At 42.8% G+C, this 24,187-nt stretch overlaps 2 protein-coding genes across 4 annotated transcripts; one reads left to right on the forward strand and one right to left on the reverse strand.

Moving 5' to 3' along the window:
* Positions 1 to 327: 327 nt before the first annotated feature.
* Positions 328 to 4,906, forward strand: LOC115129146 (homeobox protein CDX-1-like). The gene is made up of 3 exons (XM_029659250.2): positions 328 to 703; positions 3,852 to 4,000; positions 4,687 to 4,906. The coding sequence occupies exons 1-3, from the start codon at positions 328 to 330 to the stop codon at positions 4,885 to 4,887; spliced, it is 726 nt and encodes a 241-aa protein (XP_029515110.2). The 3' UTR covers positions 4,888 to 4,906.
* Positions 4,907 to 7,424: 2,518 nt separating this feature from the next.
* On the reverse strand, positions 7,425 to 23,695 carry LOC115129342 (T-cell surface antigen CD2-like). Of its 3 annotated transcripts, none has more exons than XM_029659583.2 (6): positions 23,394 to 23,695; positions 22,767 to 23,096; positions 21,782 to 22,036; positions 21,374 to 21,613; positions 21,143 to 21,259; positions 7,425 to 8,992 (listed from the first exon to the last, which is right to left on the reverse strand). In XM_029659583.2, exons 1-6 carry the CDS (start codon positions 23,440 to 23,442, stop codon positions 8,733 to 8,735), a joined length of 1,251 nt encoding a protein of 416 aa, XP_029515443.1. In that variant the 5' UTR covers positions 23,443 to 23,695; the 3' UTR covers positions 7,425 to 8,732. The 3 variants fall into 3 exon arrangements, with proteins under 3 accessions (XP_029515443.1, XP_029515444.1, XP_029515445.1); XM_029659584.2 differs by having other exon boundaries at positions 21,482 to 21,613; positions 23,394 to 23,691; XM_029659585.2 differs by lacking the exon at positions 21,143 to 21,259 and having other exon boundaries at positions 21,482 to 21,613; positions 23,394 to 23,692.
* Positions 23,696 to 24,187: the final 492 nt, after the last annotated feature.

Below are 24,187 nucleotides of genomic sequence, written 5' to 3' on the forward strand. Positions count from 1 at the left end.
GGCTTCAACTGCTCCTGAAATAAATGATTCATTACACACACCACTTTTGAAAAAGGACTCAACATGTCTCCACAGTAATAATCTTGATGTAAGGGGCTACGCTAACACAAGGTAGTACCGCCTGGTTGTGCATTTGACGTCATGGAGATACCTTAGAACGGTCACCCTGTCCAACAAACAACACTATAAAGGTGTAGCTAGACACTACTCGACAGGTGTGTACATCGTAGTTTACAAGGTTTACAAGGTGGCGAGCCAAGAATTTCACCAGAATTTGTGGTTGTAATTTTTGGATTACCATGCGTGCAGATGAGTTAATTAATTGAGATGTACATGAGTTACCTGCTGGATAAAGAAACCGGAATGTACTCAAATTCCATGAGACGCCAGACTCAGAACTTCATCAGTTATCATCACGTCACGGGCATCAGTGACCCGCATGCCCAGACGACAAGTCTGTGGAACCCCGTTTACGAAGCCCCGCTGGAGCAGTGGTCACATTATGGCCCCAGCGTGGGTTTCCCCGGTTCCAACCCTGTTATGGAACAGATACGTGACAGGTCCACTGAACTGACTTCCATCTCGCCTGCCGGTCCCGGAATTCTCCCGCCACTCGATTCACATACCAGGCAGTACTCTCCAGGCTCACAGAGAAGAAACTCGTACACTGGGATCAGACGAAATGTACATTCATCCAGCACTGGTAACATTCCCAAATCCCATTTGCTTTGAGCATATCACATACGGCTTGATTTGAATTTCCCTTTTAATAATAATATAGGGTAGCTGTAGTTTTAAAATAAATTCAGCATTTTCATTTACCATTTGATTGAGCATTTTTCTCTGATAATTTACATTTCATTATCTTAATATGAAAGTCTTGGGGCTAACAGTTGCTTCTGGTACCAGCCCTAGGTAAAATGTGTTTTCTATAGGATATTCGGGTTTCTCTCGTAAATAGCTAATGAACCAAGAATGCCATGACTATGAAGATTATTTATTTTTTAAACGTCACCTTTATTTAACTAGGCAAGTCAGTTAAGAACAAGTTCTTATTCACAATGACAGCCTACCCCAGCCAAACTCAGACAATGCTGGGCCAATTGTGCACCACCCTACATGACCCCTAATCACAGCCGGATGTGATGCAGCTTGGATTTGAACCACGGACTGCAGTGACGCCTCTTGCAATGAGACACAATGCCTTAGACCGCTGCGCCACTCAGGAACCAGGGGAGGATGGAGAAAAATCTACATTTTTTCAAATATATATATTTTAAATGAATAATAACATTTCTGATTTCAATCTTCAATAGCTCTTAGACAAAGTGGTCCATGAGTATGCAAATGATATATTCTGAATAAGGGGAGGATCTAAAAATGTAATTCGTTTTTGTTTTTTGATAAATCCATTTCATAGTCATGGCATGCTTTGTGTAAGAGCTATTGAAGATTGAAATACAAAATATTATTATTTATATCAAATAAAATGTACAAGTGTGGATTTTTCTACATCCATGCCTGGATCAGAATATACCATCTTCATAGTCATGGCATGCTTGGTTCTATAACTATTGATGAGACAAAACCAAATATCCACTGAATGTCTAATATAAAACCAACTTTACCTGGGTATTGCCTGCAGAGATTAGTGCCTGTTGAATACCAGAGTATGTACTGTAGCCTATTCCTTCATGTATTTATCTCATGCAATAGCCTGGCCTCAGAGCAATACGTAATATATTTTACGTTTTTTCTGCCCGTGATTCCATTCATAACGTAACCTAACGTAATGTGAAACATACTAAATGGAGTGCTACAGGGTTTGAGTACAGAATAATATGAAATGCTCTGAGACCACGTTGCATGCAAAGGTTTACACAGTTGATAAGAAATTGTTCCACTGAACTCATAGAGCAATGTAAACACATAGAATATGTTAATTTTGTAACAGCATTTAATTTACAAAGGAAATCCTCTGATACAGTAGTCTATCTATCATTGAACAGAACTATAACAGTTTGTTGATTTACCAACATCTCGTAGAGTAGAACACCTATTAGACAAATAGCCATTGTGTTGAGCCGATGACAGTACTCAATGGCAGACGTCAGGTTTTGAGTTTTGACTAGGTGTACAGGACACAGGACAAGCATTGTTGACACACTGACGACGGAATACATATTCACACACGTCCCAGAACCGATACAAAACGTCACACATATCCATTTAACAGAACCTTTTCACCTATTCCCTTGGTTGGTGAAAGATTTGAGTGAAAAACTAACAGCCGAGGACAGGGAGTCTGTGACCTGTGGTTCCCCACCCTCTCTGTCCCCTATGGGGGTGACAGGCTGGGCAGATAAGGCTGACAGCCAGGGGTTTGTCTGGTTATCTCAGGACCAACCCTCGTCTCCAGGAAACTTTCCTGGTCTTATCTCAACCCTCCTCGCCCTGATGCAATCAATGTACTTCACACCGTGCCGTCAAGACTTCCCCTGTGGATCAATACCATCTCCCTGACTCATCCATCCCTGGCGCTGTGTGTGTTTGGGAGGGATGTGTGTGTGTGTACGCACGCAAGTGTGAATGAATGGCTAGCTATGTTAACACCTATGTTAACAGCTCTCACAGTGATAAGAACCACCACAGTGATGTTTTGTGGTCTCTTACACGGAGGTTATGATTAACATGATTAATAGGGTAGTTGAAGCTTTCACGGGCGCCAGGGAGTTTTCAACCGTCGCGGTGTGCGACTCCACGTCACCATCAGCAACTTCAGCAGTCTCTGGTGACACTGTTCACACATTGTACAGCCTTAGTCATGGAAACATATTCACACTGTCATTGGAGGCTTTATGCTTAGCTAGAAATGTTATGGGATTTTTTAGTCAATTCCGTCCAGAGTTGTCATACAGTTTTTGTATTTCTGATCACCTCATACTATATAAATTTAATCCAACCTCTGAAACGTTAAGTTATTTAGGTGACTTTTGTTATAATTTAATTGTTTTACCAAGGCATATTAAGGTAATTTGTTTATAAATCAACTTCTGGCTGACAACCCTGCTTCAATTCAGTTGGCCTCGGATGACTCTTGGGTATGGGGTTATCTAAAAGCCATGGGAGGGTCGGGAGTCCTGCCTTAACGCTCATTCGCTGATTGGCCTGACCGTCAGTTTGTGACAATACGGTTTATCACAGGCACACAAGTCGCATAGCACTGCAAAACTGAGTGTACTGCAGCGATACGACATAGTCCCGTCGCTGTACAACAAACAGAAAGGGATTTATATTCAAATAAAAACAACTTGATGTGAAACAAAACCACTTTGTGTTCATCACAAACCTTATATTAGATGTAAGCTGAGAGCTTGACGAAACAATTAATGAACTACACTAGTTATAAAAAAGATGATTACAGTAATAAGGCAGCTGAAATCTTATATCATCTGAATTGTAAAGTTGATGGTGAGTATATGTAGATTAGAAGAAAATCAAGCCCTATTCCCCTATTTCTCAGGAATACATTGTTCATAGTATATGAAATAAATCATCTACGGTGTACTATTTTTCTTACTACTTATGGCAGTAAAAAGTGCATACAAATCATAGATAAATACTATATACTAAACAAAAAGCAAGATATCAGGGCTTTCTAACAGTATAGGGCATGACCTGGTACTGTTCGTGGTCCTCTCATGAAGATATGTTTTATACGGCCATCTACTGAACATTAAAGTTCAACAGGTTTTAAATGTCAACATATTGTCTGTGATTTAAAAAAAAAAGCATGTTATCAGTTATTATAATGTATTGTGTGGTTGTAACATTGTCATCCTTGTGTCCAGGAGGGAAGACACGCACCAAGGACAAGTACAGGGTGGTGTACACAGACCAGCAGCGCCTGGAGCTAGAGAAGGAGTTCCAGTCCAGTAGATACATCACCATCAGGAGGAAGACAGAACTTTCCCTGGGCCTCAGCCTCTCAGAGAGACAGGTGGGTCAGAGAGACAGAACTGGCCCTGGGCCTCAGCCTCTCAGAGAGACAGGCGGGTCAGAGAGAAATAACTGGTCCTGAGCCTCAACCTCTCAGAGAGACAGGTGGGTCAAGAGGCAGAACTGGGCCTGGGCCTCAGCCTCTCAGAGAGAAGGGGGGTCAGAGAGACAGAACTGGCCCTAGGCCTCAGCCTCTCAGAGAGACAGGTGGATCAGAGAGACAGAACTGGCCCTGGGCCTCAGCCTCTCAGAGAGACAGGTGGGTCTAAGAGACAGAACTGGCCCTGGGCCTCAGCCTCTCAGAGAGACAAAACTGGCCCTGGGCCTCAGCCTCTCAGAGAGAGGTGTGTGTTAGAGAGACACTTGGAGAGCTGTAGAATAAGTTCCAGTACAGAGCTGGCCATGGGACAGCCTCTCAGAGAGACAGGTAGGTGGCAGAGAGACAGACAGGCGTGTGAGAGAGACAAGTATGTCAGAGCGACAGATGAGAAAAACAGGCATGTCTCTGAGAGCCATGTGGGTCACTGAGGATCAATTACTTAGAATTATTTAGAATTCCAATCAGTTTCAGAATTTCTTGTTTGGATCGCAGGTGAGTTTCAGAACTACAGGTGTATTATCTGTGCATAGGAACCTCACCTCACACTGTTGGTACATTCTTATCATTCACTGACATCATCACAACAGGTGAAGATCTGGTTCCAGAACAGGAGAGCCAAGGAGAGGAAGATAACCAAGAAGAAGATCCAGCTGTCCCAGCAGGATTCTACGACCACTCCCACCCTGACCCCTCCCAGCCTGGCTGACCCCAGCAACGGTTCCATGGCAACCAGCTCCAGCAGCTTGTTGTCAGAGACGATATCAACGACTATCAAAGAGGAGTACTGAGGAGTTCCTTTACCGTAGACAAACTGTACAACACTGGAATAAACATATCAAACTGGTGTTCCCATGACAAACACTACATAAGATGTAATAGACCTCAATTATGTGATGAAAATACTATTACATGCATCTGTCACTACACACCTCTAATATAATACTACTTTTTGTGTTTTGATATAGGCCGAAATTGTCTTGGCTCCCAAGTGGCGCAGTGGTCTAAGGCACTGTATCTCAGTGCAAGAGGTGTCACTGCAATACCTGGTTCAAATCCCAGCTACATAACATCTGGCTGTGATTGGGAGTCCCATAGGGTGGTGTGCATATTGGCCCTGTGTTGTCTGGGGTAGGCTGTTGTTGTAAAGAAGAATTTGGTCTCAACTGACTTGCCTGCTTAAATGTAAAAAATCTGAGAGAGAAGCATATGTTACACTATGCAAATGTATAAAGACACTGTAACTGCTTATGTGTTGATACTGTATTTTCTTAATCCAATTAATTTTTAACTGCAAAATAACATGAATGTTTTGAATCACATGTTTTCTATATTTTGTAAGAAAAGTATGATTGGTTTTGAGGAACTGTGAAGATGTTAAATTGAAGAGATGTTGAGAGAATGTATATTTACTGAAATGTTAGGAATAGGAAATCAATGAGGATAGTGGAGCCTGATTCCACTAGTCCTTTTGTTTGGGCAGTGAAAGTCTGTCAGGCCTTTTATTGCTTGTATGTGCCTGTTTGTCAATTTAGCTCGTCAGCTTGTAGTCCTAAAAAACAGACATGAGTTACCTCTGGTTCCTTCAGACATTCCTATCGGGGAAAGGAATGGGGAAAGAATGGGATTTGGGGGATAAACGCTGAAAATAAGGTCTGAGACCTTAAGCGTTGAGTTCTATGAGATATCAGCCAGGTAACATGACCTTTATGATTTATGAAGCCTATGTGCTTTATGTGCTGACGTTAGCTGATGAAGATGATCTCCTAGAACAAAACATAGAAGATTTCTTAAGCCTGTGTTTACCACAGACCTTATTTTCAGCGTTTATACTAAAACCATCCAAAAACCCCATTCATAAACTTTGTCCAACGAGCCATGGCGGAGTTAGTGTCTACATAAAGACACCTTTACTATTGCTCTCTAGTGTTAACAGGCAGATCTAAGGGTATGGAGGGCAACGAGCTTCCCATCTCACAGTCCCAGACATTCATCTTTGAAATGTTGGTATATAACTGATTTCAACATGACTTAATAAAACAGAGGATTATGGTTGGCCTTCTGTCGATACGATGCAAAGCTGTAGATTGTTATTTTTCCACTTGTGCTATAATTATGGCCACTTTTTAACCAATAAACAAGGTGAAGTAGCACTTCAAAACTGCACTAAGCTCACACAAAACTCACGGTCAATGGTGTGCGTACTGGTAGCGGAGTCAGGTGAGCAGAGAGTTGTGAACAGGCGCACACTTTGAGGCAGGAGAAACCAACAGATGGACGCCACTGCGTCAAAACCTCCAGCCATTTGGCAAGAGTGCAAAACGAGCAAACAGTCACAATAATTATGTTCAAACAAATAAACATACCTCGTGACAAAACACGGAATATACGAACACCAGTCTGGTGCGTCAAACATGACACGTAACAAACAATATCACACAAAGACATGAGGGGGAACAGAGGAATAAATACATGCAGTGTGATTGGGAAATACAAACCTGTTGTGCAAAACAAGACAAAACAAATGGATACATGAAAAATGGAGCAGCGATGGCTAGAAAGCTGGTGACGTCGACCGCCGAACGCCGCCCGAACAAGGAGAGGAGAACGCCGCCCGAACAAGGAGAGGAGCCGACTTCGGCGGGAAGTCGTGACACTCACACCAAAAAAACTGCAGTGTGAGCAAAATAAATAACCACCCAGATCAAACTGAAATGAATACAGTTTTACTTTGCTGATCGGCTGAAAACTGTGTTGCAAACGACCTTACAAGCAAATAAGCTACAGATAGATGTTGTTTGCGTCAGATTTTGCCTAATGGAAACCTGAAAACAAATTTGAAATCCACTGCTGTATACTCTGTAGGTGCCATCGAAGACATCTGTGATCACCAAGGAGAGAAACCACTTGTTTTAGCCGAAAAAGACAAGAGGAAAAGTTTCATGATTGCTCAAACTTATAAATGTTGCAGGGTTTAAACAGGATCAAAGACTTATCCAAGTCATCACATGTTGATGGGGACTGTGCTCATTGCATTGCTGTAAAAAGTATATGGTTTTATAGGCACTTACTTCCTGATTATTGTCCAATAGGAGACACCAGAAGACATGAAGATATCAGAGGAAGATGTTAGTTAGATAGATGGTTAGAGCAACATATCTGGGCCACCTGCCCTATAGATCGGTAACCACAGGGGTACATTCGTGAGCCTGGGGTTATGGAGAGTTCACCTATGATGAGTCATAATGACTATGTTTATTACTGCTCAGATGGGATGACCTCTGACCTCTATACTTCAGAATCAAATAATACAGGCACCAACAGTTGCTTGCTTTTAAAAAACAAGCTTTTATTATCAAATCGCAATTTTTTCATCACACAACGGCATCAAAAATGAAGCATGAGAAATTATTGTCAATGTTGTCAACACTGTTAGAAACATCAGTATCCTAATTTCTCAACATCCTCTTCGCAATGTGTTCTATTCTTATTTTGATATGCAGCATAATTATTTAGTTAGAGTACATATGGGGAGATCACCATACTTGGTTATGTCTCCAAAAAAGCCACAGTATAATATTTTCAGCCACTCAGTCTGTTGATTACCTCTGGCTGAGGGGATTCTCGACTGGAAATCATGTGATTCAAACAGGAAATGCATTAGCAACTTTATAAACTGCGAAACCAAAGATGTGGAAACAAATATGTTGATGGTGTGAAAAGATATTGCCATGTACTGTATTTTTGAAGAAGAAAAAATTGTACAACATTAACATGTGATTGCAAAAGCTAAAAAATAAATAATATTTGTTAAAAAAATAAAATATACTCTTATTTGTTGTTTGTCCATGAGGACTAGCACCATGGCATCCACATATTTACTGTATGTACATACATTTGTGATCATATCTAAGATAGTACATTATACCTTTATACAGCACACAGTACCTACACATCATATATATAGATGGATCCATTTAGGGAGATGGACTACATGCTTTAGAGAACTGACTTAAGGCATTGGAAATGAGTAAGTAGCCTATGATAGCTGATGAATTCCTGTTATGCCATTATTACAAACCCCTCAGTAATTATTTAAACAGTATTGAATGTTAGAGAATAATTCAAGAATAATGTATTCACACAGCAAAAACAGTAAATATTTTGTGACATATCACACATCTGAAAGCAAGAAGTGACCGCAACACAACCAAGTGTAAAAACAGTTTGGAAAGAAAGAAATGTCGGCAAGAAAAACAGAAGTAATGTCTCCACTTCCTGGAAACAGACACTATGTACTGACACGCATCAACATGCAACACACAGCTGTAACTGTAACTAAGACAACATGATTCAACATGTCTGTCATCTGTGTCAACTCTGGGCCTCTCAGGGGTTGATTCCCAATAATCTCTCCTTTCCCCTGAAGCGTGCACTTGTTCAATACTCTCCACATATATGTCAAAGCATTGGATTGGTGTAGGATTGGTTTCGGCATCCTTTTCAAATCCATGACTGAACACTTCAAGAGAACGGAGAGATTTGAGCGAAGCACCAGTGATTCAACTCAGACTCCCAGTGATTCAACTCTCAGGCTCCTTCTATTCTACCATATTCTATCTAGACAGTACCTTGCTCACTGTCCTTTCCGTACACTGGCATACATACAATACTCCTCCTCAGGCATGTCTACCTTCCTCCTGGGACCCTCTAATATTGTAATCTGTCCATATTCCACCTCCACCGGCTGCTGGGGACCACACGCTTCGTTGACTTGCCCATATTCCACCTCCACCGGCGCCTCCCTCTCCTTCTGTCTCATTTCCTGCCTCAGTATCCTGACATCAGCGTATTCCACATCCTGGCTGTCACCCTTAACTGTGGAAAGAGAGATAACTAGAGCGAGAGAGAGATAAAGGGGAGAGAGAGAGGGAGAGAGTGAGAGAGGGGAGAAAGAGACAAAAAGACAGACAGAAAGAGAGAGAGAGAGAGAGAGAGAGAGAGACAGAAAGAGAGAGAGAGGCAGAGAGAGACAGAAAGAGAGACAGAGAGAGACAGAGAGACAGAAAGAGACAGAGAGAGACAGAAAGAGACAGAAAGAGAGACAGAAAGAGACAGAGAGACAGAAAGAGAGAGAGAAAGAGAGACAGAAAGAGAGAGAGAGAGAGACAGAAAGAGAGAGAGAAAGAGAGGCAGAGAGAGACAGAAAGAGAGACAGAGAGAGACAGAGAGAGACAGAAAGAGACAGAAAGAGAGAGAGAAAGAGAGACAGAGAGAGAGAGAGACAGAAAGAGAGAGAGAGACAGAAAGAGAGAGAGAAAGAGAGGCAGAGAGAGACAGAAAGAGAGACAGAAAGAGACAGAAAGAGACAGAAAGAGAGAGAGAGAGAGACAGAAAGAGAGAGAGAGAGAGACAGAAAGAGAGAGAGAGAGAGAGACATAAAGAGAGAGAGAGAGAGAGCAAAATAGAGAGAGCAGAGGTCACAATCAGATGAGCTCCTGCATTTTCAGCATTTTCTTTCACTTCTTGCGCCTAGGTGGCGCTATTAATTTTTTGGGGATGAAAACGTTCCCGTTTTAAACAAGATATTTTGTCACGAAAAGATGCTCGACTATGCATATAATTGACACAAAAAAAATCCAAAAAAAAAAAAATCAGACGTTTCCAAAACTGCAAATATATTGTCTGTGAGTGCCACAGAACTGATGTTACAGGCGAAACCCAGATAAAAATCCAACCAGGAAGTGTCGCATTTCTTGAAACCGCCTCATGCCAATGACTCCTTATATGGCTGTGAATGAGCTACGAATGAGCTTACGTTTTCCACGTATTCCCCAAGGTGTCTACAGCATTGTGACGTCTTTTTAGGCATTTCCATTGAAGAATGGCTGTAAGGGACCATATATAGCATGTGGTCACATGGTATCTCCCACAGAAAATCTTGCGTAAAATACTGAGGTAGCCATTTTTCCAATCGCTTCTTATGAGAAACCAATTGCCTCGACGGATATATTATCGAATATATATGTTAAAAACACCTTGAGGATGGATCCTAAACAACGTTTGCCGTGTTTCTGTCGATATTATGGAGCAAATTTTGAAAAAAGTTTGGCATTATATTTGTAGCATTTTCCGGTCGATTTCTCAGCCAAGCTTGATGAAGAAACGGGAGCTATTTCGCCTACAAAAATAATATTTTTGGAAAAAAGGAAAATGTTCTATCTAACTGGGAGTCTCCTGAGTGAAAGCATCTGAAGTTCTTCAGAGGTAAATTATTTAAATTGGTTGCTTTTCTTATTTTCGTGAAAATGTTGCCTGCTGCCAGCAGAGCCTAGCATAGCATTATGCCATGATAAACTTACACAAATGCTTGTCTAGCGTTGGCTGTAACGCATATTTTGAAAATCTGAGATGACAGTGTTGTTAACAAAAGGCTAAGCTTGTGTTTGAATATATTTATTTAATTTAATTTGCGATTTTCATGAATAGGAAAAGTTTCTAGGGGTATTTATGTCCGCTGCGTTATGCTAATGCGTTTGAGGCTATGGTTACGCCCCCGGATACGGGATTGCTCGTCGCAAGAGGTTAAAAAAGATAGATTTAGAGTTAGATAAACTTGGATTTTTTGTCAGGAACACCTACAGGATGCTACCCTCTACAACATAACCCTCACTTCAAATCAAAACTTAAAACCTACAACCTGATTTTGGACGGAATTACGGAATCACCTGGAAGGTTCACAACCACCAAGGATTATTATTCTATACAGCAAATTATCTGGAAAACAACAGAAACCTGAAAACACCACCCAACCTGGAACTAAGTGAGTAATGTTTAGTCTGAAACTATATTCTATTTCATCAGCAACCTTATCTTCCAAACAAACCATCCCCTGGCATGGCACAGTGCTATATTAGCACACTACCCCTTTGTTAAGAGAGGAGGGGTTAACGAGGGGTGGAAACTCAGGATACTTGACAACGAGGACTGAGTCAGCTAATATAAATCTCCGAAACAGTAATGGTACAGGTTAACCCCAAACAGTTTCAGCTAGACTTTCACCAAATTAAAGAATTAGCCCAGAAGGAGAAGCTCTCCCTTGATAAAGATACCACCACCCCGAGCGGGTCAGACCAGACCTCTTCATTATATAACACCACAAACGAGCAACCCCAGCGGACAGTCAACCTCCCAGCACAAATTGCTACTCCCTCATTGAAATGAAGGATAAATTCACCCAGCTGGAGGTAAGGCAGGTGGAGCTGGAACAGCAGGTGATTACACTCCAGTCAGCACAGACCCAGACAACAGTCCAGCACAACAACACTCCCTTAACCAGACCCGGAGAGCTGGAGGTGGAGAGAGACATATCTGCACTCTGGACTGTAGTGAGACAACTTCAACAGGAGAAAGAGCAGGAGCAGAACAGAGCACTAAAGGAGAGGATCAGACTGCTGGAGGATAGGGTGAGGGGGATGGAGGAGAGGTTGAGGGGGCTGGAGGAGAGGTTGAGGGGGATGGCATGTGACAGAGAACAACCCACTAGAGAGGTGGCTACCCCCGCAGAGAAGCCAGCAGAACAGCCCACCTCAGCACCTGACAAAAGTCTCGACACCACAGCAGAACAGTCCACACCAGACCCTGACCATAAGAGTCGACATTACAGCAGAACAGACAAAAGAAAAACTCCAAGCCCAGCGGCTCTCACCCTCTCTGAGCACCCCCACTGTCAGCCACCCTGATAGCCCTTCTGACAACCCCCACACCCACTGAGGACAAACACAAGACACAGATTGTACTCCTTATGGACTCAAATGGGAAATATATAGAAGAAAAAAACGTTTTCCCAAACACAGTGTGTCTAAGCTCTGGTGTCCAAACACCCAGCGCGCCCTCGACCTTCTGTCTGAGGACCACCTAGGGTCACCCAGCCACATAATAATACACACAGGCACAAACGACTTGAGAGCACAGCAGGAAAGCGTGGCCACAGCACTGAAGGGAGTGATTGAAAAGGATTCTTCTACTTTCCCCAACGCACAAGTGGTTATCTCCACCCTGCGACCACGAAAATACTTCCACCCTGCCACAATACAGTGGGTAAACGCAAGTATTTCTCGTGACTGTGCCTCAAAACCAAAACCACCACTCCACCCTGGACTTGAACAGCCTCTATGACTAGGTCTACCTCTACAAGGCAACAGTGCCCACCTTTGCCCAGACTCTAAAGGACATCGCTCTCAAACGTATCCCCAACACTTCACACAGGAGCAACAGATCAATAGACACACCACCCAGACCAGCGAGACACCCTCCAAGACCTGCAGGACCCCCCCAGGACCTACACATAGAGGACCCACGCCAAGAGGACTTACATCCAGACCACAGCACCCCCAGACACATCCACACCCCCACAAATCAACACCCCCCCACGTCAACCATGCCCACACCCCATTTAGACCCCCTCAGATCAGACCTATGCCACTCCTGCCCACCCCATGCACCCCACCCCCCGCAAAGAGGGCCTCAACATGGAAGTCACACATACGCCCAGGCTGTGAACAGGCAAACAGGCCCAACCCAAACTCTTACACTAGCCCAAGCCAATGGCATGTACCAGATGCTCAGCAGGCTCTGCTCATACTTACTGGCCTGAGGTCAAACCACACGACCTAGCATTTTCACGTTTGGATGAAAAGCGTGCCCAGAGTAAACTGCCTCCTACTCAGTCCCAGATGCTAATATGTGCATATAGTAGTATTGGATAGAAAACACTCTGAAGTTTCTAAAACTATTTGAATTATGTCTGTGAGTATAACAGAACTCATATGGCAGGCAAAAACCTGAGAGAAGAATCCAACCAGGAAGTGGGAAATTTGAGGTTTGTAGGTTTTCAACTCAGCCCCTATTGAATATACAGTGGGATATGGGTCATCGTGCACTTCCTAAGGCTTCCACTCGATGTCAACAGTCTTTAGAACATTGTTTCAGGCTTCTACTGTGAAGGAGGGGGGAATGAGAGGGGATTGAGTCAGAGGTCTGCCAGCAGCCTCTGCCTCGTGACTCGCGGTCATGAGAAAGTTACCTCTCGTTCCATTGCTTTTCTACAAACAAATGAATTCTCCGGTTGGGACATTATTGAATATTTATGATAAAAACATCCTAAAGATTGATTCTATACATCGTTTGATTTGTTTCTACGACCAATAATATACCTTTTTGGAATTTTCGTCCGACATTTCCGCTGAACTTGTCCGCGCCTCGTGAGTTTAGATTTGTTTACTAAATGCCCTAACAAAAGAAGGAATTTGGACATAAATGATTAACTTTATCAAACATTTATTGTGGAACTGGGATTCCTGGGAGTGCATTCTGACGAAGATCATCAAAGGTAAGTTAATATTTATAATGCTATTTCTGACTTATGTTGACTCCAACATGGCGGATATATTCTTGGGTTGTATATGTCGTCTGAGTGCCGTACTCAGATTATTGCATGGTTAGCTTTTTCCGTAAAGTTTTTTTGAAATCTGACACAGCGGTTGCATTGAGGAGAAGTATATCCTTAAATCTGTGATTAACACTTGTATCTTTTATTAATTTTTATTATGAGTATTTCTGTGATTTGATGTGGCTCTGTGCAAATTAACGAGATGTTTGAGGCAAAGCCAAATGTAAACTGAGGTTTTTGGATATAAATATGAACTTGATCGAACAAAACATACATGTATTGTGTAACATGTTGTCCCGGGAGTGTCATCTGATGAAGAATATCAAAGGTTAGTGATTCATTTGATCAATATTCCTGCTTTTTGTGACTCCTCTCTTTGCTTGGAAAATTGCTGTATGCTTTCTGTGACTAGTTGCTGACCTAACATAATGATATGTTCTGCTTTCGCCGAAAAGCTTTTTTGAAATCGGACACTGTGGTTGGATTAACGAGAATTGTATCTTTAAAATGGTGCCTAATACTTGTATGTTTGAGAAAATTGAATTATGAGATTTCTGTTGATTGAATTTGGCGCCCTGCAATTTCATTGGCTATTTGCGAGGGGTTCCGCTAGCGGAACGGGGTCCAGTCCTAGACAGGTTAACAGAGAAGTGTCCTTCTGTGTGCTACCTACAGTTGTAGTCAGAAGTTTACATACACTTATGTTGGAGTCATTAAAACTCGTTTTTCAACCACTCCACAAATTTCTTGTTAACTAACTATAGTTTTGGCAAGTCGGTTAGGACATCTACTTTGTGCATGACACAAGTAATGTTTCCAACAATTGTTTACAGACAGATTATTTCACTGTATCACAATTCCAGTGGGTCAGAAGTTTACATACACTAAGTTGACTGTGCCTTTAAACTTAAAATTATGTTATGGCTTTAGAAGCTTCTGTTAGGCTAATTGACATAATTTGAGTCAGTTGGAGGTGTACCTGTGGATGAACTTCAAGGCCTACCTTCAAACTCAGTGCCTCTTTCTTGACATCATGGAAAAATCAAAAGAAATCAGCCAAGACCTCAGAAAAAAGATTATAGACCTCCACAAGTCTGGTTAACAATAGTTAGCAATTTCCAAATACCTGAAGGTACCACATTCATCTGTACAAACAGTAGTACGCAAGTATAAACACCATGGGACTACACAGCTGTCATACCGCTCAGGAAGGAGATGCGTTCTGTCTCCTAGAGATGAATGTACTTAGGTGTGAAAAGTGCAAATCAATCCCAGAACAACAGCAAAGCACCTTGTGAAGATGATGGAGGAAACAGGTACAAAGTATCTATATCCACAGTAAAACGAGTCCTATATCGACATAACCTGAAAGGCCACTCAGCGAGGAAGAAGCCACTGTTCCAAAACCGCCATTAAAAGCCACACTATGGTTTGCAACTGCACATGGGGACAAAGATCATACTTTTTGGAGAAATTTCCTCTGGTCTGATGAAACAAGAATAGAGCTGTTTGGCCATAATGCCCATCATTATGTTGTAGGAATATGGGGAGGCTTGCAAGCTGAAGAACACCATCCCAACCGTGAAGCATGGGTTTTTCATTATCATGTTGTGGGGGTGCTTTGCTGCAGGAGGGACTGGTACACTTCACAAAATAGATGAAAGAATGAGGAAAGAAAATGATGTGGATATATTGAAGCAACATCTCAACACATCAGTCAGGAAGTTAAAGCTTGGTCACAAACTTCCAAATGGACAATGACCCCAAGCATACGTCTAAGGTTGTGGCAAAATGGCTTAAAGTCAACAAAGTCAAGTTATTGGAGTGGTCAGCCCTGACCTCAATCCTATAGAAAATGTGTGGGCAGAACTGAAAAAGCATGTGGGAGCAAGGAGGCCTACAAAACTGACTCAGATACACCAGCTCTGTCAGGAGGAATGGGCCAAAATTCACACAACTTATTGTGGGAAGCTTGTGGAAGGCTACCCAAAACGTTTGACCCAAGTTAAATCATTTAAAGGCAATGCTACCAAATACTAGTTGAGTGTATGTAAACTTCTGACCCACTGGGAATGTGATGAAAGAAATAAAAGCTGAAATAAATCATTCTCTGCTATTATTCTGATATTTCACATTCTTAAAATAAAGTGGTGATCCTAACTGACCCAAGAAAAAAATGTCAGGAATTGTGAAAAACTGATTTTAAATGTATTTTGCTAAGTTGTATATAAACTTCCGACTTCAACTGTATATCCCCCCACTTGAATCCCCGTACTTTAACTTCTTCGATATAGGGGGCGTTCTTTTAATTTTTGGATGAAAAATGTTCCCGTTTTAAACAAGATATTTTGTCACGAAAAGATGCTCGACTATGCATTTTTGTGAAAATGTTGCCTGCTGAATGCTAGGCTTAATGCTATGCTAGGCTATCAATACTCTTACACAAATGCTTGTGTAGCTTTGGTTAATTAAAGCATATTTTGAAAATCTGAGATGACAGTGTTGTTAACAAAAGGCTAAGCTTGTGTTTCAATATATTTATTTCATTTCATTTGCGATTTTCATGAATAGGAAACGTTGCGTTATGGTAATGAGCTTGAGGCTATGATTACGCTCCCGGATACGGGATTGCTCGACGATAGAGGTTAATGAAGACAGCTTCTCCATCCTGGAGGGAGAAATAAACAATTTCCAGGCCCAGGGACATGTACTAGTCTGTGGTGACCTAAATGCCAGAACCAAACAAGAATTTGACACTGTCAGCACACAGGGGGACACCTGCCTGGAGTTGACAGCATTCGCTCCCCCATATGCCCCCCCCAGGCACAACTATGACAACATAACCAACAAAAAAGGGTCCCAACTCCTATGGTAGGTACACCTATAGCTCATCAGTGAGAGAGTGTACCCCTGTGTTCCCAGCCACAGACCGTAAACGCACTAGTCTGGTAAAACCCACTGAGGTGGCCATCCTCATTGACTCAAATGGGAAATTCATCCAAGAGGATAAACTCTTCCCCCATTACACGGTGTCCAAAATATGGTGTCCAAAAACACAAGATGCCCTCCACATCCTGTTCCAGCCTGACTTTGGCACACTAGGCCACATTGTTATTAACTACAGCACCAACAACCTGCAAGAGGAGCAGGAGAGAGTAGACAGTCTGGCCAACAGAGTAGAGGAGAGAGCCTCTGAGCAGTTCCCAACTCCCACATCATCTCCGCTTTGCTGCCCCGCAGTCAATGCTGACATCACCAGAGGGTGTGGCCTACTCCCGAACGTGCACGTTGCTCACCACTCAATAATCACTCCAGAGCATCTGCACGACCACTCCCACCTGAGGAAGCAGACAGTAGGGGTGTTTGCAAAGTCTCTAAAGGACATGTCACTTGGTAGACAAAGACTCCATGCCGCACTGGACAGAGGACCACCCAGAGACCCCTTCCAGACCACTGCACCACCAAGGAGCCCCAGGCCCCCTCAACGCCCCACCAGACCAGCGCATCCCACAGGCCCCACCCACCACCAGAGCATCACCACTTCCATCGGCTGGACCGGGCCCAGGCCTTCTACCCCGCACCAGACCACCACCTCTACCAGACCAGAGAGGAAGCCCCACGGCCCAGAACTGGCCCCCCTCCACTCCACAGGGCCCAATAGCAGGGCCAGCGCAGCTACGCGGAGGTCGTCAGTGGACAAGAGAACCATGTAGGACTGAGTGAGATTAAACAGCTCCTCCAATACATCTGCAACACACACACACACTGTACAAAAAGTTTACTTGTTCAATGAGTAGGAATGTTTATATATATAAAAACAATTGTAGCTGTTATCCTGTTTATCTTACTCTTAACAACTTCATAGTTAGTAGATACTGGATTTCTGACTGCTATTCTTTTTTTGCAACATGAAATCACTATCAGTTAGCATGTGGAACGTTCAGGGCCTAAACTCATCAACCTTTGGACTGAAGAGTTTAGCACTGGATTAAAAAGAAAAATCTTCAAGATGTTGACGTCATCATTCTGCAGGAGACATGGTGTAAGGCAGACATTGTCACTCACTGTCCCACAGGCTACAGAGAGGAAATTGTGCCATCACAGAAACACAGCTCCGTTAATAGAGGCAGAGACTGGAGGAATGATCGTTTGGTACAAATCCTAACTAAAAAATCTATTTGATCCCCTCAAAATGGGTAAATATCACATTTGGTTAAAACTGAAAAAATAACTTGTACTGACAGAAAAAGATGTTCCTTTGCGCAATATATATCTCCCCCTCAGAATCCCCATATTACTCAGAGGAGATCTTCCCCACCCTTGAGGAAGAGACGTGCCATTTACAGGCCCAGGGAACACTACCTGATGTAACGAACACACGAGGGGACAGCTTTATTACAGGCCATACTGTTTCTAACTGTCTCCATTTCCCCCATAGAAATAACAGTGACAGCACCATCAACAACAACGGAAGGGATCTGTTGCAGCTCTGTCGAAGCCTGGGTCTGTACTTTGTTAATGGTAGGTTACGGGGGGAATCTTTGGGGAGATTTACCTATTGCTCACCTCTTGGCCACAGCACAGTAGACTATGATTACAGAAATTGACCCTTCTCTCTCGGCTCATTCACTGTCAAGCCACTAACACCTCTGTCTGACCACAGCCACATTACGTTGTTCCTCAAAAGAACATGGAAACCACCAGACATTCACAGCCCCATCAGCTGTACAACATCAGACATTCACAGCCCAGTAAGCTGTACAACAGACATTCACAGCCCAGTAAGCTGTACAACATCAGACATTCACAGCCCCATCAGCTGTACAACATCAGACATTCACAGCCCAGTAAACTGTACATCAGACATTCACAGCCCAGTAAGCTGTACAACAGACATTCACAGCCCCATCAGCTGTAGAACATCAGACATTCACAGCCCCATCAGCTGTACAACATCAGACATTCACAGCCCCATCAGCTGTACAACATCAGACATTCACAGCCCAGTAAGCTGTACAACATCAGACATTCACAGCCCAGTAAGCTGTACAACATCAGACATTCACAGCCCAGTAAGCTGTACAACATCAGACATTCACAGCCCCATCAGCTGTACAACATCAGACATTCACAGCCCAGTAAGCTGTACAACAGACATTCACAGCCCAGTAAGCTGTACAACAGACATTCACAGCCCAGTAAGCTGTACAACATCAGAAAGTCATACAGATGGGCCCAAAACAGCACAGAAGAATACCAGAAAGCAACCAGTAACCAAAATATCCAAACACTCTTAAAAATACATTTCTGGATACCACATCCACTCACAGTAAAGAAGGCATCAATCTAGCAGTAAAAAACATCAACTATATATTCAGGTAAAAGAAGCACAACTGAAATTTTTTTTTTTTTAAAGACCACAGGCATTTGTGTCAACAGTAACCTGGGGAAGGTTCTGTAGTATTATACATGTAAGAGTTCTAAACTTCCTTAAAAAGCACAATGTCTTGAGTAAATGCCAAATTGGATTTACACCCAAACATTGCACGACTGATCATATTTACACCCTACACACCCTGATAGATAAACATGTCCACCAAAATAATACCAAAATATACGCTTGCTTTATCGACTTCCAAAAAGCATTTGATTCTATTTGGCATAGAGGACTGTTCTACAAAGTTATTGAAAGTGGAGTAGGGGGTAAAACATTTGACATAATTAAATCAATGTATACTGGCAATACATGCCGAATTAAAATTGGCAAGAAAATAACAGAATTCTTTAACCATGGGCGGGGCCTTCGCTAGGGTTGCAATTTGAGCCCTGCACTTTTCAATATTTACATCAATGAATTGGCCACTATTCTAGAAAAATCCTCAGCCCCTGAGGATCAAAACAAATCAAAACAAAACTACATTGCTTATTGGGAAACACAAGCACAAAGCAAAATGCAGTGCTAACTGGCCCTAAATCGACAGTACACCATGGCTAACTATTTGAGCATGTTTACTGATCAAAACATTAGAAAGAGCTTGACAAAGTATAGGCTCAGTGAGCACAACCTTGCCATTGAGAAGGGTAGACACAGGAAAACCTGGCTCCCTGTAGAGGAAAGGCTGTGCAACCACTGCACCACAGCAGAACCTGAGACGGAGCTGCATTTCCTGACAAAATATAAAAAATGTAAAACAATTAGAGAGTGTCATTTCCCAAAAATGTGAACCCGTTATTCAAGGATTCAAAGACCTCTCTGATGAGAGTAGTCTACCTGTCCTGTTAGGGGAGGCCGCAGAGAGCTGTGGGTTGGCAGCGCACTACATTGTTGCCTGCCATAAGATGAGGGACAGTGTCTGACAGACCGATCAACCTGCACATGTCCTCTACCGTATGCTTATTGTTATTGTTCAATGTATGTATTACTGTTGTCCCGTTGACAAATTTGATTCTTATTATCTTAATATTGTAAATATCCAAAGTAAGCTTGGGAAATATGAACATTGTTAAGTCATGCCAATAAAGCTAATTTAATTGAATTGACAGAGAGAGACAGAGACAGAGAGACAATGTGAGACACTATGAGAGAGACAGAAAGAGACAGCAAGAGAGAGACATAGACACACAGAGAAAGAGACAGAGAGACAGAGACCGCAAGAGAGACAGAGACCGCGAGAGAGACAGACAGAGACCGCGAGAGAGACAGACAGAGACCGCGAGAGAGACAGACAGAGACCGCGAGAGAGACAGACAGAGACCGCGAGAGAGACAGAGACCGCGAGAGAGACAGAGACCGCGAGAGAGACCGCGAGAGAGAGAGAGACCGCGAGAGAGAGAGAGACCGCAAGAGAGACAGAGAAAGAGACAGCGAGACACAGACACACAGAGAAAGAGACAGAGAGACAGAGACCGCGAGAGAGACAGAGACCGCGAGAGAGAGAGACCGCAAGAGAGAGAGAGACCGCAAGAGAGAGAGACGGCGCAAGAGAGAGAGACTGCGAGAGAGAGCGAGAGAGAGAGAGAAACTGCGAGAGAGAGAGAGACCGAGAGAGAGACCGAGAGAGAGAGAGAGACTGCGAGAGAGAGAGAGAGAGAGAGAGACCGCGAGAGAGAGAGAGACCTCGAGAGAGAGAGAGAGAGAGAGAGAGACCGCGAGAGAGAGACCGCGAGAGAGAGAGTCCGCGAGAGAGAGAGAGTCCGCGAGAGAGAGAGAGTCCGCGAGAGAGAGAGTCCGCGAGAGAGAGAGAGTCCGCGAGAGAGAGCGAGAGAGAGACAGAGAGAGAGACAGAGAGTGAAAGACAGAGACACAGGAAAACCTGGCTCTCAGAGAGAGAGAGAGAGACAGAGCGAGAGAGACACAGAGACAAAGAGAGAGAGGAGAGAGAGAGGGGGAGAGGGAGAGAGAGACAGACAATGAGTTAGAGTGAGAGACAGAGAGTGACAGGGAGAGATAGAGAGATCGAGAGACAGAGAGAGAGAGAGCGCGAGAGAGAGACAGAAAGAGAGAGAAATTACGTCTAAATATCTCCCTGACAGACTGACATGGTCAATTGTAGTAATTGAGTAAAATGAAGATCTACAGTTAAATGTCCTCTAACCTTGAGGCTTTGAAGGTGGTTTATTTTTCTTCTGGACACAGTAAACTGCCAACACCATCATTAAGACAAGGACCACTCCTGCCAGAGACCCTGCTGCCATCCCTATGTACTTTGTGGCTAAGAGAGGAAGCAGACACAACAACATATAAGAATGAAGATTGCTCCATTATAAAAACATCTTAATGATAATAATGATAATGATCAGACATCAGAATAAGCATGATCACTTACTAAAAATCCAAAGGGTCTGAGTGATGTTAGTACAAGTGCTGTTAGTCAAGCCCTGGGTGTGATTGCCGGGTCGGGAGGTCATTAGGGTGTCATGCCCTGGGCCCTTACCAGTGAAGGTTTTACTGGTGGGAGACTCAGTCGTCACCGTTGTAGGCTCAACACACAGGGTATTACCAGTGGCATTCACCCACTCTGATATCTTTGTCCCGTTGGATAACGTGCAGTTAACATATATCAGCCCTGTAGGCAATCCAAACAACAGTAATCACATTCGTATCTGAATTACATGTAAATACTGGCAAATGGATAGTGCTGTTTTGAAACAGGTCAATTCTTATTGATATTATTTCTCATTGATATTGTTGATCAGAATGTATTTTTAACAAAGTAAATTGAACAGTAGATTACCTGGACAGTGTGAGATTCTCCTGCTGACAGTATCACTATTGATGTAGTTTCTGACGGTACAGGTGAGATCTCCTGACAGGCCTTTCTTCAGAGTGATGGTGTTTGTCTTATTATCAGGAGGGGCATCAGTGTCGTTCAGCGTCTGTCCATCCAGAGTCCAGCTGTACTGGGGACCATCCCCCTCAGAGGAGCAGGACACCCTCATCTCTCCATGGGACAGACACTCAGAGGACAGCTGAGGCCTGGACACTGGAGCTGTGGGGGAAGGAGGATATGTAACTGTAGTAAGAGGGAAAAACACATTACAACACAACACCAGCCATTCTTCTTTAAAGCCACAGAAACTACTGTAGTCAACAGGAGCAGCAGATTCATGACACACAATGACTGTTGGTTATTTGAAATACAGGTGATTTAATGTTGATGGATGTGGTTATGACTCTATGTATTTTCAGAAGACTATGATGTCAGCGTCAGTGGTGTATAGGTGAGGAAGGAGTCAAGCGCAGGAAACAGCACTGAGTAAAAAATAACGTACTTTACTCTGGAAAAATAACAGTACAATAAATAAATCCATGTACGAGTAAGAAATCCTAACACGCAACAATAACACATAACAGGAACAATCACGCACAATACATAATGGGAACCAGAAGGAGAAATCGGGACCTAATAATAACTTAATGGGAACCAGGTGTGTACACTCAAGACATAACAAATGGAAAACAGAAACATGGATCGGTGGCAGCTAGAAAGCCGGTGACGACGAGCGCCGAACACCGCCCGAACAAGGAGAGGCACCAACTTCGGCGGAGGTCGTGACATATGAAAATAAAAATGACTCCATTACACATAAAATGCATTTCTTATTATTTGTATTATTAGGTAGTCACATATTTGTAGTTTAGCCAGAGAAATAGCTTGTCAAAGTTATCATATGTAATAATTATTTTGCAAGTTATTATCTGGCAAGTTAGTTATTTACCTTTGATGAACAGTTGTAGTTCTCTGGTCCCTGATAATTTCCCTTCTGAATCATATTTTAGGAGCAGGTATTCACCAGAATCATTCCTTCTTGTGTTATTTAACCTGAATGTCCCATTGTTTATAAAGAAGTGTACTCTGTCTTCAATGGGGGTGTATGTTATTACCCATTTGCCCATCTTCATTTTCAGTATCTCTGTTTTAGCACCAGTTGAGCCTTTATAAAATGAGAGTTCATCATACCTCGTGGTCAGCTGGAGATAGACAGTTCCTCCCAGAGCTCCATAACACTGAGATCCATTCTGTCTAGCATCACAGGAAGTCTCCAAGCCTGAAGATCAAGAAGAAAAACAGACACTGTAGTGACTATCACTGTTCTAAACCATGTCAAGTCATGTATCATTTTACAGATGAGGATACACGCGACTAACAGTACAACCAAACCAACAGCATCAAGGTGATAGGGATCATTAAGTCAGTGATCATTATCATGGGACAACTGTCTTCTACCGTGTTCTGAATATTGTCTATCACCATCCGTCATTTCTGCTACATGTATAGAAGACTACTGATATTATATTCTGCATAAATGAAGAGGGAAACCAACACATATAAAGATGTTTCTTACCATGAGACACTCCTGCTGAGATCACCAACAGTCCTAAAACAGCCTCCATGTCTCTTTACAACGCAGGGTCTCAGTTTATCAAATTAACTTTGGTACTTCAACAAAGTCCTCTATTTTCTATTCAGAGCTGCATTTCCATAATCTGGCAATGTCTTTCAGCACAAACAAAACCAATGCAAGGATAGTATGAGAGATAGCTGTTCCTGCCACTCAGAAGAATTCACCCAGTTTGTGAAGAGTAACAGAAGAAGTATAATTTTGACCCTAATCATAGATTCTGACTCAGAGGAAAGAGGAAGGGCCACATCATCAAAGTCTCACTTCTTCATTATATAAATAGCCAGGCTGGCTACATGTCTCCTGTGTGATGGGATTTAGACAGGATGTCAAATATAGTATGTGATAAGTGACGCTACTTTTGAGTGTGAAGAGATGTTGGAGCCAGAGAATATAACACCTCATCCGTTGTGTCAGGGCAGTGGTCAGCTCTCACACCCTGCTGTCCAACACTGACATGAAGACACTACCTTCTTCACAATTAGTAGGCTCTTTCACTCCATTTTAGGTTGTGATAATAAAAAAAACAAATGAAGAAGTGAGAGAGAGGTAGAAAAACAGGTATTTGAGAGGAGGAGAGGTGAGAGAAATAAGAAGTGAAACAGAGAGGACCAGCAGATCAAAGTTCAATGTTTCCCTAATAGTGGTTTGTGACTCTCTGGTGTCTTCGACCGGCTACAGCTGATTCCTTTTGGGTTCCAGCTGTTGGCTCGACACAATACCATGTTGTAGATGGA

This window comes from Oncorhynchus nerka, linkage group LG5 (genome assembly GCF_034236695.1).
Source record: "Oncorhynchus nerka isolate Pitt River linkage group LG5, Oner_Uvic_2.0, whole genome shotgun sequence".
NCBI lineage: Eukaryota > Metazoa > Chordata > Actinopteri > Salmoniformes > Salmonidae > Oncorhynchus > Oncorhynchus nerka.